General features: G+C 32.9%; 3 protein-coding genes across 4 annotated transcripts; 2 read left to right on the top strand and 1 right to left on the bottom strand.

Annotated features, from left to right (window-relative positions):
* Window positions 1-4456: 4456 nt before the first annotated feature.
* Window positions 4457-7617, top strand: LOC110688249 (zinc finger CCCH domain-containing protein 66-like). Of its 2 annotated transcripts, none has more exons than XM_021864971.1 (2): window positions 4457-4623; window positions 5232-7617. In XM_021864971.1, exon 2 carries the CDS (start codon window positions 5269-5271, stop codon window positions 7198-7200), a length of 1932 nt encoding a protein of 643 aa, XP_021720663.1. In that variant the 5' UTR covers window positions 4457-4623; window positions 5232-5268; the 3' UTR covers window positions 7201-7617. The 2 variants fall into 2 exon arrangements, with proteins under 2 accessions (XP_021720663.1, XP_021720662.1); XM_021864970.1 differs by having other exon boundaries at window positions 4460-4623; window positions 5207-7617.
* A 1927-nt stretch (window positions 7618-9544) lies between these two features.
* Window positions 9545-11225, bottom strand: LOC110688247. Its single transcript, XM_021864969.1, has 2 exons — window positions 10189-11225; window positions 9545-10088 (listed from the first exon to the last, which is right to left on the bottom strand). The coding sequence occupies exons 1-2, from the start codon at window positions 11102-11104 to the stop codon at window positions 9778-9780; spliced, it is 1227 nt and encodes a 408-aa protein (XP_021720661.1). The 5' UTR covers window positions 11105-11225; the 3' UTR covers window positions 9545-9777.
* A 3505-nt stretch (window positions 11226-14730) lies between these two features.
* LOC110688246 (nucleolar complex protein 2 homolog) lies at window positions 14731-19729 on the top strand. The gene is made up of 13 exons (XM_021864968.1): window positions 14731-14875; window positions 15015-15051; window positions 15157-15248; window positions 15347-15412; window positions 15491-16075; window positions 16519-16821; window positions 17003-17332; window positions 17418-17624; window positions 17813-17899; window positions 18173-18267; window positions 18344-18466; window positions 18568-18879; window positions 19300-19729. Exons 2-12 carry the CDS (start codon window positions 15033-15035, stop codon window positions 18842-18844), a joined length of 2184 nt encoding a protein of 727 aa, XP_021720660.1. The 5' UTR covers window positions 14731-14875; window positions 15015-15032; the 3' UTR covers window positions 18845-18879; window positions 19300-19729.
* The last annotated feature ends 87 nt before the right edge of the window (window positions 19730-19816 follow it).

Raw genomic sequence — 19816 nt, 5'->3', positions numbered from 1 at the left:
GATTCAACCTCAAAAGCTCCAATGAGGTACGCATCGAAGTGTATATCTTTTCTTCATAAAACAGTATGTTAGCAAGAATAATACAGTTCTTTTTAAAACTACAAAGTATATCATTATATGCTTAATCGTATCATTCTGATTAAATAGTATCATTAAAAAAAATATTTTAAAAAAATTCAATTATAAATCCTAATAATGAAGTTTTGAAGCTAATAATGTAAATTTTAGGTTCAATTAATCCCCACTACTTAAGATTATTAATTGAGTATAAAACATAATGATTAATAATAAGAATTTGGTATTTAAATTGCAGTTTAATTGGTATTCCAAAGAAAAATACAATACTTTGTTATAATTTATTTATGCTAGTTAAACAAATCCTAATATGACTTGCTAATTTGAACAGGTCGGTCAACCAAAGCAAAATGTATTGTGTTTGATGAAAATATGAAATGTTCTCTTTTGTTTCCTAAACTTGTTTGATGCATATAGAATAAATTAATCATTTGAGTACATTTTTTTCTCATAAAAAATGTTTATTATAAAGTATACGTAGTATATCGTACTGATGGTGACATAATATATGATTCGACAAGGAAACATAAAGTAATTAGGGTATTATAATATTAGACGAACAAGTCAATATTAGACTAGTCAGTAGTCACGATAATAATTTTCTGCAATACATTTCGTGATTATAAAGCAAGACAAAGAATGGATGTTTCATACATTCATGTAAAATTTTAATTTCGTTCCACAGACGACGATGACTTGAGTCATTGCACGTAATATAAAATTAACGAGTACTTATAGTTGGGAATAATATAGTTTGGACAAGACTACAAGAGGCAACAACATTTTTTTTTGGCTGGTAAGGAGAAGGGCCCTATCAAGTCGGAACTTCTCACAGATAGATCATCCCGACTCAGGTTAGCGAGTTAGGCCCTTTGAAATTAGGAAGGAAGAGTAATATAATTCTCATCTCAAAATGCCTCTAGTAAGGTTTGATCTCATAACCTCTTGATTGTGAGATGCAAACTTTTCCACTAGATCAATTCAAGCTTTACTGAAGAGGCGACAACAGATGATGGGGTATAGCATATGGTATAGATTAACTACATACAATGTACTATGTACTATTTAAGCGAGGAAGGTTTGACTAGCTTAGGTAAACAACCCAATCAACAAAAATGAAAAAGTATCTACGTAGAAGTGAAACAGATGAGTGATTAGTTAAAAGCAATAATAATCAACTCTTGTTTGTAAGCATTATTCTAAGTAAAGGCGGTGTGCATGCTTCAACTTGATTTGGACTTGGGATAATTAGTGCAATTAAACTAATCAAACACAAACCAGACATTTACATATGCGGTTGTTATCTTTGCATTCGTATTTTGGAATTAATCACCAATTCACCATCCACTCTTTAATTTTTTCTATATATATTATTTTTAATATTAGTTTGGATATATATTATGTAATTTCAGATAAATTTAAATTAAGGGAAATTAAGTTACAACGACGTGAATTATACACATTCTATATTCAAATGTAATATGCAATTTTTTTATTAGATTAAAATTATGAAAAATTCTATATTACTATACTCATTACTCGTATGATGATAATTAATATCAAACATACCAAAACACATAGATTTGTAATTAATTAATGGCAATCAAATCCTAACATAAGTTTTATATATATATATAATTTATTACGGAACATTATTTGTTTGCGTGGTTGTTAATTTTAACTAATAAGTATATAATTTTTTTTTTTGAAACAAGCTAATAATTAAGTATATTTATTATTCATTTGCTGTCAATTCATCTTAATTTATTTATTAATTAATCTTTCATTCTCACACGAGGAGGATTTATTCAATTCATATATAGAAGGGTTTGTGTGTTCTAGAGAATTTTTGGACAACATGACCCACCCCTCTTTGCATTGATGTTAATGTTTTTTTCGTGGCGCATGTCCATCGTTCCCTATCAATATCTACAAGACCTTTACAAATTACAAGTGGTTCCCCCACCTCCACTTTTTATTAGACCTTTACAAATTACAAGTGGTTCCCCACCTCCATTTTTATTAACCAAAATTTTTTTCTCCGTTTAAAAATAATAATCACATACGAATATATATATAATTATCGGGATTTTCTAAAATATAAATATATCATCATTAGATTTTCATTCTTATCTTCCTATTAGATGGAATTTTGTACGTAAAAGGGATAAGAGGACGATAATGAAACAACTTCTATGAAGGGTATTGTTTTGAAAACTTGATAAATAATACTATAGTAATTAATTATCAAAGGACAGGGACAACGACAACGTGAGTATGTGTCAACTAATTCCAAACTTAGAAATTAGAAATTAGGAAATATAATTATATAATGATGAATTTTGAGTACAAAAGCGTTTAGTGTGCTTGTTGTTTATTTAATTAATAAAAAATAAATTAAATGGTTTGTATGATGTGTTTCTTTTTTCTTGGCAATCAGTTATTTGAGATTTTAAAGTTTTCAATGAGTAGTACTAAGCTATAAATATAAGGTCAGAAGATACTCGAATATGTTTATGAACCTTAAGCCTCCAATCTCAGAACAATGTTTACATTGATATTATTGACTGTCATATGAATTGAAGCATGAAAGATAGCACACATGATGCTAATATAATTGACTAATTTCAGAAATAAAAAACAAAATAGATATTTTAATTTGTAACATAACTCGGTAGAATAATTTCGCTAAAAATCATACTCGTACTTATTAATTTATTATTATTAATGTCTCCAACTAATGGCACATATTTAAAATTTTGTTCTTTTACTCGTATATATATAAAAAATAATAATCATACATAAATGTTACAACCCGTCAAAAAATAAAAATAAAAAAAATAAAAAAAAAATAAATGTTACTGGAGTACAAGAAAACAAATTTTTTGATACGTCTCCCATTATCGCACTATTTTTTTTTAGGTAAAAGATGGGTGAAGAAATTTGTCATTGCAATCCCAACATCAATTTTCTTTTTTGAAAAGGCTAATTTTAATCATTATTTTACCATAAATTATTGCAATATAGGCCATGTACAAGTTAATCAATGATAATATGGAAATCTAAGGGTGTGTAAAGTGTCTCAAATAAAAGTCAGGAGATTTTCTACGGAGTAGCAAGTTATTTACTTGAGTTTAATTCGATCCAAATTCAATTTGAGTGAGTTTGATATTACTTGGTTGAGCTCATACATAGCTTGAAATGTTAAGGTATTTATATGATAAATCACATTTTAGAACAAAAGTAAAAAAAAAATGTGTCGTACTTCTTAAATTTGAATGTAAGAGGCATGAATCTAGTACTCGTATATAATATCATGCATATAGCTTGTTATTAAAACCCCCAACTTCTAAAATTAGACTTGAGATGAAAATTCTATTTAAGGTAGTTGAGCTTAATACACTAGATCTCAAATCTAAGTGATCGAGCTAGTCACCCCAAGTTGGAAGCATGTGCTAAATATAAACCGATTAACATTAACACGTATATGTATTACTTGCATAAGCTAACCCAATAATATTAACACAAACTCACACATGTCGCTAAAGCTATGTTTGGCGCGGATGAAATGTTTATATTTACTCTTGAACACAAATACTCCATTGATGGTTACAAGTTTGAATTTCTTAACCTTTTCCTTCCTCCGATTTGTAAGGAGTTTTGCTCGTCAACTGGGTCCAGTATGACCTTATTCAACTTTATGTCGGGGGCTTTGCATAACTTAGCTAGGAAATTTCATTAAAAGCCGAGGACAAAAACAACCATAACTTACCATTTCATTGCACATACAATTTGATCACAACCGTTGATTATACCGTTAATAAGAATTAACCCAAACAATTTCTTTCCAAAAAAAAAAATTAACCCAAACAAAGCTAGATGGTTAATATTTATCCACGTCATCACGCAAATTCACCGGAAATGCCAAAATGAGAAAAAGCATGATAATGAGAGAATCCAAAAGCCGGTGACTTTATTAAAAAACAACGGACACGTGTCAATTAAACACTTGTACACACTTAGATTTTCATTCACCTTGTGGGTCCCATCTTGAATTTCCTTTTTTCCTCTGATAATTAAATTCCAATTCCAATTTCCATCTACATTTACATTTCATGTACATTTGAATTTCAATTTCATTTGCATTTCCACGACGTACTAAAATTGGGAAAAAAATATTAAAAAACTAATCTTTTTTGACCATAGCAAAAGGAGGGAAGAAATTTATCAAAGAAAAACAAATTAAAGAAAGGAAGAAAAGTCTTCCTTTTTCTCTCCTTTATTTTCTTACAAAAATAAAATAAAATAAAATTGAATTATAAAATTAAAAAAATATAATTGGCGTTTATCTTTTCACTTACCGTCGCTTTCAAATGTGGGTTTGGTCTTCGTCGTTGGGCGGACATAAAAGGGAGAGAGGGGTACTAAGCTTTGAGTTGGCGAATTTGTTATAAAGGTTCTTTTTTTTTGCCCATTTATTTCATTTGCTCAAACTCTCCTAACTAAGTTAACCAACTTTAATTCCTTCCCATTTACCAATTTCTTGAGGTATGTTTTTTCATCTTTCTCAATTTTTGGTTTCTTATGTTGCTTTTTAGTGTTTAATTCTTTGATGGGTTGCTGTGGATTTCATTAAAGTTTTAATCTTTATGCTTGTTTGTTCATAATCCTAAAGGTAGTGATGTAGACAGGATTTAATCCGGGTTGGCGGGTCTTGGGTATTACCCGAGACTTGCCAACAACACTAGCTGTTACTCTATGGTACGGAATATTAGGTTGTGGGTTTTTCTGGGTGTTGTTTGTTTTCACAAGTTGTCAAGAATTTGAACATGATTTTAGTGTTGATGTTGATTATTAAGTAATGAATTTTTAAGTTTTTGAAGTAATTGAGTAATTGTAACTTGTGTTAGTTATTGTTGTTGTTGTTGCTGCTGTTTATATTGCAGTTTGGTTGTTGAGAATGAATGATATGTGCAATAATTTAGTTACTTTTTTGCTGGATTTTCAGTACAATGAATGTTAATTTTCTTGCTGACAAGTTGGTGTTGTCAGAAATGCTGTATATGATTACATGTTTATGATGTTTGGAAGAGAATCTGAAAAAGGTTTTTTGTCAATTTTTTTTTTTTAGGATAAAGAGAACTTTCCATGTGCAGTGGTTCAAAGAGTAAAGTTTTAACTGCTAAGGAGGTGATGGAAAGTGAGGATTATAAGAAAGATTCAATTGGGGATCAACAGAAATCTGTACTGTTGCTTGAATTATCAGCAACAAATGATCTAACTAGTTTTAAGGATGCTGTGGAGAAAGAGGGTTATGATGTGGATGAAGCTGGTCTTTGGTATGGGAGGAGAGTTGGGTCTAAGAAGATGGGTTTCGAGGAGAGGACGCCTTTGATGGTTGCTGCCATGTTTGGGAGCAAGGAGATCTTAAACTATATCCTTCAGACTGGCTGTGTCGATGTCAATCGAGCTAGTGGGTCTGATGGTGCCACCGCCCTTCACTGTGCAGCAGCTGGTGGGTCTCTATATTCACATGAGGTGATCAAGCTCTTGGTTGAATCTTCTTCTGATGTTGACCGAGTTGATGTTAATGGAAATCGACCTTGTGATGTGATCGCTCCTTGCTTCAGTTTCTCCTCAAAACTGAAGAGGAGAACACTTGATATTTTGTTGAATAAAGGTGATCAGGGTGAAGATGCTTGTGGTGATCAAATAGAAGAGGGGCAGCAACAGCAACAGCTAGAGGGTTTGTCGCCCAAATCCTCGAGTGATGGGAGTGGATCAGAGAGGAAAGAATATCCTATTGATCCTTCTCTCCCTGACATAAAGAATGGAATTTATGGAACTGATGAGTTCAGGATGTACACCTTCAAGGTGAAGCCTTGCTCAAGGGCTTACTCTCATGATTGGACTGAGTGCCCTTTTGTACATCCCGGGGAAAACGCAAGGAGGAGGGATCCTCGGAAGTACCATTACAGCTGTGTCCCCTGCCCTGAATTCCGTAAAGGCTCGTGTCCTAAGGGGGATGCTTGTGAGTATGCACATGGCATCTTCGAGTGTTGGTTACATCCAGCCCAATATCGAACCCGTCTTTGCAAAGATGAGACTAATTGTGCACGGCGTGTGTGCTTCTTTGCACACAAACCGGAGGAGCTCCGCCCTTTGTATGCTTCTACTGGCTCAGCTGTTCCATCTCCGAGGTCATATTCATCGAGTGGCCCTTCATTTGATATGGCTTCACTGAGTCCCCTTGCCCTTGGCTCCCCTCCTGTGATGATGCCATCAACTTCCACTCCACCGATGACTCCAACAGGCGCTTCTTCTCCTATTGGAGGGGCTGCTGCTTGGCAGAATCACCTTAATATCACACCACCTCCTGCCTTGCAGCTTCCTGGTAGCAGGTTAAAGGCTGCCCTGAGTGCGAGGGATATGGACATGGAATCTGGTTTGCGCCGGCAGCAGTTGCTGGATGAACTCTCTGGCCTTTCTCTGTCATCTCCATCCAACTGGAACGGGGAGATGGGAAGACTTGGTGGCTTCTCCCTCTCCTCACCTACTGGGGTGCAGATGCGCCAGAATATGAACCAGCAGCTCCTTTCAAGCTATTCTTCTGGCATGCCTTCCTCTCCTGTCAGGGGTTCATCTTTTGGGATCGAACCAAGTGGCTCACCTGTTTCAAACCCAAGATTGGCTGCTTTTGCCAAGAGGAGTCAGAGCTTTGTCGAAAGGAATGCTGTCAATCGGCTTTCAGGAGGGCTGTCATCTCCTGCTTCTAATGCTAGTGTGATGCCTTCTCATCTCTCAGATTGGGGTTCCCCTGACGGTAAAGTGGACTGGGGTGTTCAAGGGGACGAGCTCAATAAGCTGAGAAAATCTGCTTCTTTTGCTTACAGAAGCAATGGCAGTAATACAGCTGGTAATACCAATTCAATTCGAGCTGCAGGCGATGAGCCTGATGTTTCTTGGGTTCACTCTCTTGTAAAGGATGCTCCTCCTGGGAGCTCAAATCAGCTTGGATTTGAAGAGCAGCTGAGAGATCAGTATCATCTTAACAGTGGTTTGTCGGAGAGGATCCCGCCTTGGGTGGAGCAATTGTACATGGAGCAGGAACCAATGGCTGCTTAAATACCTGATATTAACATTCAATTTTAGTATTAAAATTACCAAAAATTTTAGTGCTTATCTCACCAATAAGTAGGTTCAAGAAATCGAAGGATGCACCCGAAGGGGAAGTATAAGCTGAAGCTCAAGCAGAGAATAAAAAGAATTCTGCTGATACATTCAATAGGAATTCCAGGATAATTACAAGTATTCTTTTTCTACATTAATTTTATTGAAGTTATTTATTATTATTTTCTTCTTGTGATATATTGGGAGTCTTGGAGATGGATTATTATCAGAAAAGGTTTTATGCTGAAGGTAGTGATCAGTATCTGCATCCCTATCTCCCTATGAAGATGGTTGCTAAGAAAATTAAAACAGAGATGTACTGATAAAATCAATTGATTCTTATAATTGTATTATTATTTCTTATTTGTATTATACACATTATATGTATCCTTTCTTGTTGAATTCTAATAAATAAATAAACTTAGTTTACTATTGTCTAATTTCAAGTTTTTTTACTTAACTGCTAATCTTTTGCATTGCTGATGTTTTTTTGATGCTTTATTTGAATACTCAAGCTAAATTACTATCATTACAATATCAGTTAGTATTATGCACAGTGTTGAACACAAGGCAGATTCTTGCGCGTTACTCATCCGTTTTCCACAGGAAACACCACTTCCCGTTCATTAAAGCATATCATGTTGGAAGCGTTCATCGTGAACCAGAATTGAATTTTCGAGCTGGAAAAGTAACACTCTTTAATCTATAGTCTGTTGCTCTAGAAAATGTTGTTACAGACAGGATATGCCTGTTTCCTAACTTATAAGTATGACCGTATAAGTTACTTGTTCCATTTGTCTTTCTTGAATTGTTCTTGTTTGATCACATTATTTATGCAAGTGCCATTAAACATTCCTTATGACACCCCAAAAAAGTTATAACTTTGATGTGTAACTTTGTTGTTAAAGGTAAAACATTAGATCATTTAGCACCTAAGGAAAACTTATAGACTTTAACTTTGCATGCCCATTTTTTCCTTATAGTGGGATGATCACTAATTGCACAAATGTTTGGTTGAGAAGAACCCCACAATTTTATTTATTTTTTTCTTTTTTTCTTTATTTTTTTTTAAATTTTTTTTTTTAATTTTTTATTTTATTTTATTTTATTTATTTATATTTTTTTTTTTTTTTTGTGATGATGTAGACATGTAGTTATGTGGACCAGTAGTTTATCACATAAAAAAATGAAATAGATTTTAGCAAGTTAGACAAAATTCCTTTGCTAATGGTCATGGTTTTATGTGGATATATTCAAAGTTATGATTTGTGACTAATAAAGCATAAAGCAACACTTCGTATTTTATTCTTTTGCCTTTGTTCATTGGATTAACAATTCTACCCCTGTCCCCTCCTTTAGATCTTACAAGCTATAATAACTCGAAGCTGAGTTCAATGGTACTTTGATGTGTATCATTTACAATACTTCATACTTGATTTAGTACTCTGTAGCTCAATTAAGTAATACTTTAACCATGCTTGGTTTATTAACGAAGTGTGCGTACTTGAGTATCATGCTTTAAATGTTTTTAACAAAGTGTGCGTACAGCGCACTTAAACATTGGGAGAATTGTGAGCTTAACCATAATTTATGTTCTTATTATTTATAAGTTTTAACAATCTTGTTTGAAGTCGTAAATCATTAATCGAAAACAAAACATAAACATGGAGTATTTACTATTGAACATAATCACGCATGCCAACCTTAATGTACCATAATCAATCAGTAGCTATAAGTTTGATAGAAATGACGTACAAGAAATTAAGAATTAGATATTGAATGAATAGCACAGACAACTTTTAGTGCTTGTAATTTGATGCATCACCATCACAACAAATACTTGTAACAAATTGTGTTAGTCATAACCTAGATTTTCTACCATGATTTGTCTCATTGTTAGTTTGTCTAAATTCTTTTTTTTTTTTTTTTTTAAAAAAAAAAATAAATTCATTTTCTACCTAATTTTGAACAATGATTTATTCAAAAAAAAATTTTGATAACAACATAAGATAATAATGTTGATAACTAAACTGTAACTAACTTATATTTTGTGATAGGTGACTTAGATTTATGAGAAGAGGTTGATTTAATTTCTCATATCATTTTCAGTAATCTAATTAGACTATTAATTCTAGGTGATTTTGACGGGATACTATTTAAATGAAATACTTTGATTTGTATATTCAACGTTTAATTATCATATGTGAAGACCCTTCATATGATGATTAACACATTTTGACTAATTTAAAATTCAAAATTGGCATCTACAACATTAACAAATCAAATTATTTAATATTAATCCAACATTTTCCTTCTTCAATTTAACTATAAGTACTTCTATAACATATTTATATACACGACGATAATGAAGGAGCACTAGGGTGGAGTAACGGGATGCTCCCCACCTTGAACCCTCGAGTTAGAGATCACTTGTACAACAACGATTTTCCCTTTCAAACTCGTTCACCTAATAAAAATTTTAAAATGAAAAAAACGTATACAAGAATCAAAAATAGTTGAAGTAAAAGAAAATCAAATGTCTTGGCATTCAATTTCTAGAAGTTGATCTATTAATTCACTAACCAACTGGTCAAATATTCCTTGACTAAAATCTAATGCAGTATCTTCCAACTCATCATCCTTCAGTAATTTCCTGTACTTCCAATTTGAATTATTTACCTCAGCTTCAGCTAACCTGCATATTCTCTTCAACATTTCTATATTTTCATGTTTCTTGTAATCTCTTCTTTTTAACCCAACATTTCTCTCTGCAAAACTTTCATTACTTTGAGACGAATCATTTCTGCTAACAGATTCAGACTCTCCCAATTTTGCATCTTCTTCTATCAGAAAATGAAAAAGGGAAAAATTTAGAAAAAAAATTGCTCAAATAATGAAATATTAAAATTAGAATGTAAAATATATGGATATAAAAATTAATACCTGATGTTGTAACTTCAGGATCACTGATGAAATCAGTGATATGATCAAGAACAGAAACTGGGCTAGAATTATCTGAATCACACTCTACTTCATCTTTACTTTGTCCCAAAAAAGTTTCTTTCTTTTTCTTTTTTCTTGATTTATTTTCATCCAATTCCTCTTTTTTGCTACTATTCATATCTCTTATTGGAGAAAGATGATAACTTTGCTTGTGAATGTCAAAAATGGCATCAATTTTGGGAGAATTTTGAGGTGATAATTTCAAAGTAAGCCTCTCTTCATTAGAAAATACTCTGTTTTTACTCTGTTCATCTCTGTTTCTTCTCTGTTTTTTCCCACATTTATCTCTTTTCCTTCTACGTTTGTGCTTTTTAACACTTGCTTCTGAATCTTCAACATTGGGATCTTTCTTTTTACATTTACCCCTTTTATCGAAATTCAAGATGAAGAAATCATCGTCTTCGAGCTCGAAGAAATCGGGTGTTTCCCTAAATGAAACAGAAGTCTTAACTCTCCGGTGCTGCCCTTGCATCTCCTCTGTTTCTCCTCTGAAATCCTCTGAGTCCATTGATTTGCTTCTCGGAATCGAATTCGTAAACTTCTGATGAAATTCTGAACTAAATTCTAATTCCGGCATCGAATCCAAACCCATTAGCCTTGCTACTACATTAGGAGTGACTGCACCATCTACAACGATCGTCTCAATCGTCGAGTAATGTTGTTTCTTGTTAATCTCAATTGGGTCAGAAGGATGAGTTGGGAGACTCTTGGAACAAAGAATTCTGCTCAAAACGCCTGAAAAACATCCAAAGACATTGCCTTTACTTTTGCAGAAGTTTTCATTGAAAGAAGAAGAAGAAACAGAGGAGGATGAAACAGAGGAAGAAGAAACAGAGGTTGAAGGAGTGAACTTCATTTTTTAGAGAGAGAGAAGAAGAAGTTTTGCTTAATTATGGCTTTTGGTGTTGAAATTCAAGTAAAAGGAATGGGAACATGCAGAAAAGAGAAAGATTGATGAGGGAAAAAAGAAGAAATTTGAATGAAATTGTCATCATAAAGGAGGCAAAGGGTGAAAAAAAGCAAAAAGATTATGTTGGATCAGTAAAAGAATGGTCAAAGTGAATTGGGGATTATTTTTTAATTTTTGTAAAGTGTTTTTACTAGGGTTGGCAAAAGAATAGTGTGACTAGGCTACTATTCTTACACGGAGTACTCGTAGATGTAATTTTATGATTAGTAGGTAATTATTACTTTTTTGTCTAATAATATTGTACTAATTTTTATTTTTATGGTCAAATCTTGAAAATTCTGAAATATAATTCTCATAAAATATACTGAAATATTGTTAAATCTATCCTAGTAATTTTATTTTTTTTTATATAAACTCGTAATTTTTTTAATAATTTTTGTTGCTAAATAATAAAAAACTAGTACGTGCCCGAGCGTTGCCCTGGATACCCATTTTAAAGAGTGTACTTAATTGTAGGATAATAATAATAATAATAATAATTAGTATTTCTATTTTATTTCAAATGTTAGATAAAAAAAAAAAGTAAAAACACTACCTATTATTCTTTTTGAGCGTTTATTATTATTTAGTATTTTTGTAAGTTGCACTATATTCACTTGGTCTACTTCGACCAATGATTTTGAATTATACATAAAAAAAAATATATAATTAAGATATTATTTATCAAAGTTCTATGTCGACATATGTGCTAAATTTCATAGGGAAACTAAAATAATAGAGGGAGTATAATTTTGTGAAAAGAAAAGTGCGTCGGTAAAAAAAAAATAGATAAAAAGTTAAAAGTAATTATTTTTCTGACACGTAAAATCAATAGATAATATTGTTGGCCTAATTGGACCATTTGTAATATATGGCTGGTAAATGGGTTACAGAGGCTTTGTAAAATCTGTAAAGTTCTAAGACTTTGCTAACATTGATGTGAATTCACTTCAAGATTCCCTTGTATATAGTATAGTTTCTGTTGTGTTTTAGTTTTTGTAGTTTTATTTCCTTAATTTCATTAACAAAATCACAAACATATACAAAAATATTACAACCGAATATGAAAAATACATGATTCAAAAGCTTTAATGGTAAATCAATGGTATACTAAAAAAAATAAAATAATTGTGATACATAGTCATATTTATAATTATAATTACGTGGTTATTCGTATAGGAGTAAGATTCTATTGTTAATTGGATATTCATATTAGTTATAATATGTGGTGTGTTGTTATGAGTAAAATTCTATTGTCAGTAAAAAGATAAATTTTTCAAAAAAATTATAAAATATTTTATGTATACTTTTTTTTTTATCCTAATCATATCTATCCAATCTAATCTAACGTGTCATTTAATCTAATCACAATTAATATCTATTTGTCGCCAACGTGACTCTACACTTGGCGAAAAACTGGAATGCCAAGTGTCGCTGTCTCGTAGGCTGGCTGCGCGACCGACTTTATTTATTAGTGATATGATATGATATGATAGTTTTGTGCCCGTGCGATGCCCAGGTTGATAAAATTTTAAGATAATATTTTTTATGTTAAATATGGTCAAATAATTCGTTCTGATAATGTAAGATATTTAAACATACGATTTTTTTTTTTGAGGAAATTAAACATACGATATCATATGGCTTATATTTATGTAATAGTGTACTTTTATGTTATTATTAACTTGAACTTATATTTATTGAACTTAAATTATTTTCACTGAATTGAAGTATTTTCACCAAACAAAAATTATTTTTTACCGATTAAAACTTATTTTTATTGACTCTTTAATATTTTCTTAAATAAGTTAAATAACAACGCATTTTGTATGTGGCTATAAAACTGACCGAGTAACCCCTCTAATATTAACTGAATAACCTCTAACACTGACTAGGTAACCCCTATCTATAACACTGATTGAGTAACCACTATAACCTGACCAAGTAACCCTTATAGCACTAACGAAGTAACTTTTGTAATAGTTGGTGACACAGTTTGACAAGCTACGTATAAAAGTTTGTGATTAAATATGTATTAGAAATGGATCTTATTTTAAAGAACTTTTTAAAACGAATTTGATGATGGAAATAGAACATAGTTATAGGATATTTATTAAAAGTTATGATTAATTTTGTATATATGAAATATTTGAATTCTATCGAAAATAAAACTATAGAGTTAATACAATTTCATCTTAAAAATCTATCCAAAAACCACTTACTTAGTATCATATGTGTCACAATAATACCTATTTTTCGCCTACGTGGCGCGACACTTGGCGAAAAACTAAAATGCCAAGTGTCGCTGTGTCGTGACCTGATTGCGACACCGGCTTTATATATTAATGATAATAGTCAAAGAAACATCTTAAAGATTTTACAAATAAAAAATAGGGATTATGTTATGATGTAGAGGGATTAGTAAATAAAATAATTAAAGTTGAATATAAATGGGAAAGAGTTAGGAAGAAAATTTGAATGTTGTAATGTAACTTTTACATGTTTGGTATGAAAAACAAAGATGGCGGGTTGATGATTTGAAAAAAGTGATGTGTATAAAAAATTAAAAAATGCCCTTTGAAATGTCATTTACTTTGTGGAGAGTTTGACTTTAACGGTGAAAAAACAGGGATAGTTTAGTAATTCAAAGTTGAATTGTACAGTTTGTACTACCAATTAGGAAGTATTTTGCAACAAGAAGTTGTCTCCTTTGGCTTTATTGGTAGGACCTAGACCAATTATATTCTTGAATTTTACAACAAGCCTTTAAATGGTTTTTGGCTAATGTATGGTGAGAATAGATTAGGGTTAAGTTTGTCCAATGGCAATCTGGCATGCTTATTTACTCATAATCATAATGATTTGTCTAAGTTTGTCATATTCATAGTTTTGTATTGCGTTATCAAAAAATATTTATGGTTAGGTGTTTGGATTGGATTTTGGTCTAATTAATGAAATATTGAGTTTAATTTGACCTAAATATTGAAATATTGGTCAAATGATTCAGGTTGGTTAAGGATGAATTTAAGTTGCAGTTTTATTATGATTATATCATACATACTTATATTAGTACGAGAACTTTATATTCACAAAATTGATAATTATTTTAAGTGGTTCTTCATAGCATTGTACTCCGTATCTCGTTAGAAAATACGAGTAATCAGAATTTTGAAAATATAAAACACTTCATTAATTCTTTCATTCATGAATTGTCAAGTTAAGTGCACGAGCAAGTTTCAAATTAAGTCTAACCATTTTAGATTTGAGTCATGCTAAATCACTACAAGTTTATAACTATGCAGATCAATTTTAAGTTTTTGATGTAGTCTATTAAGGATTAAGTCACTTCAAATTTGATCAAATCGTATTCAGGTCGATTCAATTTTTTACTATTGTCTTTTCATTCAATCATTCTATAATCAGGCCTTCTAATATCACCGTGGGCCTAGCAACATATTGTTTATGGGCCAGGCCAGCCTTTAACTACACTTCTCAAATTAAAAAAGCCCAATAATGGCACCCGATTACTCTGTGTTTTCCTCCTCTTCATGGTTCTATCATTCTGCTTTTGTTTCAATCTGTTAAACCCTAAAGGGTTTAAACCTATGTTCCCCTCTTTTCCTTGGAACAGCTTTCAAAGTTCAAGTCTTTTATAGTTCCTTCCATTTAATCTCTTAGGTATATTACTCAATTCAACTCTTTTAATACCAATTAATCGAATTTAATTTATACCCTTTTATTTTTTTTAATGAATTTGGGGTTATACCCAAAAATTATAAGTTTATAATTTGTGTTTGAAATTGTTTTTTTCTTGCAGCTTATTGGTTCGAACATCATGGGTTCTAAGAAAAAGGGTAAATTTGTCAATTTTTTTTTTTATTTTTACCGTCCCTATGTGTTAATTCAGCTAAATATGATGATTCTAAAGCTGGAATTTGCTGTTTGAATGTAAATTGCAGTGAAGAAATCACAAAATGTTGTATCAGATGAAGTGGACGCTATAAAGGAAGCTAAAGAACATAAGAAACAGTTGGAAAAGCTTAAGGAAACGGTTAGAACTTTTCCTAATCTTTGTTTTTGTTAATGAAATTAGTTTAATTTGGTTAAAATGAATATTTTAGGGGTAATTGATGATTAGTTTTTCTGCAGCAACCTGAATTTTATGAGTATCTGAAAGAGGTGGACAAAGAACTCCTAGAGTTTGATGCTGATGATGTGAGTCTTACTATCTGCTGAATGCATTATTTTTGTAGTTAAGGATTGGTTGTGATTTTTAATTAATGCTATGAGTAGGATGATGTTAAACTCGGCGATGATGATGCTGAAACTGATCTTGATGATACCGGGATTGATGATGAGGAAGATTTCGATGATAGTGATGTTGAGAAGGAGGTTGTTGGGTCAAAAAAGGGAGAACAATCGGTTCGAGCTGTTATCACAATGGAAATGGTTGAATCCTGGTGTAAGGGTATTCAGGAAAATGAGAAAATTGCTCCTGTACGGTCTTTGCTTAAAGCCTTTAGGGTAGCTTGTCATCTTGCAGAAGAAAGTGATGAAAAATCCACAGAAAGGTTAACCACAATGTCTAAGGCTGTTATGAACAAAGTTATGGTAGAAACTTTGACTAATATGGACGGGATTCTTCGTAACTTGATGAATCTTCCTGCTTATGGAGGAAAGAAAGAGAAGTTGATTGAAGTAAAGAGCACAAAAAATTGGAAGAAGTATCAACATTTGGTGAAGTCATATCTTGGAAATACACTGCATGCTTTGAACCAAATGACGGATGCAAAGGATATCTCATTTACTTTGAAGCATTTAACTAGATCATCAGTGTTCTTTGCTGCTTTCCCAGCCTTTCTGAGGAAGTATGTTAAGGTATACCCCAAGTCTTTCCTCATTTTCCTTGTTGCATTTATATTTGATTATGCTTTCACTGGACAGTTATGAATCTGTGGTGCAAATAACAATTATGCTGCTTATCATATTCATGACAAAAGACGCTTATCTTGAAGGTTCCATTTGACAAATTTGGCATTCCTTAATTCAATCTAGAAATCGAATATATTCCATACCTGAATGTTTATTAAGTTACAAGGACTTTATTGTTCTTTAGCTTCTCTCCTTTTGGTTTAGATAAATGCAAATTGCTCTCTGTGATTTCTTTGTATAGAGAACTCCATTAGATGCTGTGATCATTTCCCTTTACACTTGGGCCATTTGGTTGAACTTTTTCTGTATTTAAATATAGGAAATTTCATCTACTAATAATTGTTCATTGACTATGTATTTGTGAATTTAATCTTTGCAATTTTTGACAGGTTGCTCTGCATTTTTGGGTCACAGGAAGCCGAGAGCTTTCTTTTGCATCCTTTTGGTTCCTTAGAACTCTATGTGTCCAGCTTGGGTCTGATTGTTTGGATGAGTGCTTCAAAGGGTTATACAAAGCTTATGTCATGAACTGCCAGTTTGTAAATGCTACAAAGTTGCAGCACATCCAATTTTTGAGGCAATTGTTTGTTGAATTTATGTTGGTGGACCTTCCTACAGCATACCAGCATGCTTTTATCTTCATTCGACAATTAGCGATGATTTTACGAGAGGCATTGAACATGAAGACAAAGGTTAGTCTTTTTGTCCAAATTACTCTTGATTCAGAAGTATTTTCTATTTTTCTTTGATGCTACATGCCTCATTGTTTGTGAATTTAAAACCGCTCATCATTCTTGAACTAATTTGAAATATTTAGTTCTTGAGATGGAAGCTTACACTTGTGTTACTTCTGCTGTTATTTTTTTTTGGTAGGAATCTTTCAGGAAGGTTTATGAGTGGAAGTATATCAATTGTCTTGAGCTCTGGACTGTAGCAATCCGCAAATATGGCCTGGAACCTGACTTCAAACCCCTTGCTTATCCATTGACTCAAATAATTTCTGGAGTGGCCCGTTTAGTTCCAACTGCCCGGTACTTCCCTCTTCGCATGCGTTGTGTTAGAATGCTCAACTGTATTGCTGCTGCAACTGACACTTTCATACCAGTTTCCATGCTACTCTTGGATATGTTAGAGATGAAAGAATTGAACTGTCCACCTACTGGAGGTGTTGGCAAACCTGCTGACTTGCGGACAGTACTTAAGGTACAATATTCTTTTCTTGGATGCTCCACACTTGTGTCATGCAATTTTTTGAGTCTGTTTTAAATTGTGGATTCCGTTTTCATAGGTCAGCAAACAAGCGCTCAAGACTCGGTCATTTCAGGAGGCATGTGTGTCTTCTGTGATTGACGAATTGGGTGAACATTTGGCTCAATGGAGCTATTCTGTAGCTTTCTTTGAATTATCTTTTATACCAGCGGTTAGATTGCGTAATTTTTGCAAAGGCACCAAAGTTGAGAGGTTCCGCAAAGACATGAAAGAGCTTATTCGACAGGTATGTAGTCTGAAAAATAATAGTAGTTTGGAAGAGTTGGAACACGGCATATGACTCATAAAACAGTGATATACGGAGTAGCATTTATTAGTTTCTTATTAATTTCTGTTTCTTTCATTTTCCTTCTTTCCCTCTCATGCTTACACTGATGATGTGCTAACTGTATATGGTTTCACTTTATGCTGCAGATTGAGGCAAACTCAGAATTTACAAACAAAAAACGAGCAACAATCTCTTTCTTGCCAAGTGATCCAGCTACATCATCTTTCCTCGAGGTAAGCTATTGTGTATTATTTATTTGTCTGCAGCCAAATTCATGAGTACATCAAATGTAACATATATTGAAGGGTAGACTTGGCAGTTGGTAGATATTCCTATATGTTAATATTTTTCACCCTAGGGTTGGCTCAAAGATTATGAATAGTAGGTAAAAGAAAGTGTGAAATGTCTGCATATAGGGCACTGGGTTATTTATTTGTCTATTATGTCCCTTCATTTTCTACAATGAGTTTCCCATGTAATATACGTGGCTTGCTTGGTTCTTTTAGGAGGAGAAGCAGTCTGGTGCTAGCCCCTTGTCGAAATATGTTGCTACATTACGCCAAAAAGCTCAACAGAGGAACGTCTCTCTAACAGAATCCAGGTTCACCAGTCTTCTTGTTAAATTTGCTTCGTATATTTCTTCCATGAGAACAACACTAATTTATTGTATCATCCAGTGTCCTTTATGGTGCCGAGCCATCCTTATCTGATAAAATGCTAGCAGAAAGTGATGAAGAAGATGAAGGAGATGAAGGTGGAGCAGTCTTTAATTCCTTCTATTTACAACAGAAAGAAACAAGGTACGACCTTGTATGAGCTTATTATTACATGACACATTCTCCAGGACTGTAGTGTTTTTTTTTTTTTTTTTTCACCATTCATGGTTTGTGTGCATTAACAGGGAGAAGCCTCCTGAGGTAGAGAAAAAGCAGAAAAACAAGAAGAAACCGAAGAGCTTGCAACAAGAAGCAATTGAGGAGGACATTGTGGAGGATTTGGTGCTAAGTTCAGATGAAGAAGACGAACCCATGGATGACTCTCCTCTTCCTGAAGAAACTTTTGAAATAGAAACGGAGACCCCGAAAAAGAAAAAGAAGCAAAAAACTGCCGCTGATGGTCCAGTGAAGAAAGTACAAGTAAGCAAGAAGGGGGGAAAGAAGAGAAAGCGAGGTCATTAGTCATATACTGAGGCAGAGCATATAACATCACTCAGGTTTTTGTTACTGATTCTCTTATCCTTTTTTTTTTTACTGGGTGTTGAGCTGCTGTTTCTTCTGTCATTTATCATCTACCTAGCTTGATTTATTTGTGTGAAAAAAAAAAAAACATCTTTTAATTTCGACTGGTCAGGAGTAAGACTGTATATTTGGGCTTACTTTCTTAGATTCTATCGATGGCGCTAAAATTCATACTAGGTTGTCGTGGTGGTGGTTCTTGCGATTTTAGTCAGCAACATTTATTTGAGTATTTTCCTAGGTGAAGGCTACGGCATGCACCATTATTATGGTAGATGGTTGACAATTTGACATGTTTTTGGTGCTTTTGTGCTGAGAGGATCACTTCCTTTTGGAAAGCAAGCCAATTTTTTTACTTCGAGAAGACTAAGATGATTTTTTTTTTTCTTTATTTGCAGAAGTTGGCATTTTTGTCAAGAGAAGAGTGGAAAGCTGACAGTGTGGATTACTGAGAAAAACATTGTTGAGGACCTGTTCTGATTTTGTGTGAAGTCATAAGCCGAATTAAGAAATTCTGGACAACTGATCGAGGATGCTGCAGTCCAAATTTGGTCTTGGGGATGGAAAAACAAGAACAAGTGCTACCACTTTTAACAAGAAAACTGAACACTGGGCGTAACAATTGCCTGCAGTACACTGGATTTCTACACCTTTTTAGCCAAGTACCAGCATCGAATTTTGCCTTCATCTTTTACCTGTGTACATGAATTTTGAATTAGTAAAGAGGGAAACTTGAACAGATGTGATATTTTTTAATGAAGTGTAATTTGTTTGAATTAGTAAAATGATCAATTGATTGTTATATATACTTCTGAGTTCCGACTTCTATTTTCTGCTGGAAAACTGTTTGGCTATGCTTCCATTGCATCGGTGTTTCTGTCTTTACTTTTTTCTGAAGGACGTTTTTAGGCAATT

The sequence above is a fragment of the Chenopodium quinoa genome, unplaced genomic scaffold (genome assembly GCF_001683475.1).
Source record: "Chenopodium quinoa cultivar QQ74 unplaced genomic scaffold, ASM168347v1, whole genome shotgun sequence".
Taxonomy (NCBI): domain Eukaryota; kingdom Viridiplantae; phylum Streptophyta; class Magnoliopsida; order Caryophyllales; family Amaranthaceae; genus Chenopodium; species Chenopodium quinoa.
Note: the sequence above shows the minus strand (reverse complement) of the source record. Positions and strands in the feature narration are given on the sequence as shown.

Coding starts and splice junctions, on each gene's coding strand:
- LOC110688249 (XM_021864970.1), top strand. CDS start 5,224: ATGTGCAGTGGTTCAAAGAGTAAAGTTTTAACTGCTAAGGAGGTGATG.
- LOC110688247 (XM_021864969.1), bottom strand. CDS start 11,104: ATGAAGTTCACTCCTTCAACCTCTGTTTCTTCTTCCTCTGTTTCATCC. Junction 10,089..10,188: donor TCCTGAAGTTACAACATCAG/GTATTAATTTTT, acceptor ATTTTCTGATAG/AAGAAGATGCAAAATTGGGA.
- LOC110688246 (XM_021864968.1), top strand. Junction 16,076..16,518: donor TTCTGAGGAAGTATGTTAAG/GTATACCCCAAG, acceptor AATTTTTGACAG/GTTGCTCTGCATTTTTGGGT. Junction 18,467..18,567: donor TTACAACAGAAAGAAACAAG/GTACGACCTTGT, acceptor GTGCATTAACAG/GGAGAAGCCTCCTGAGGTAG.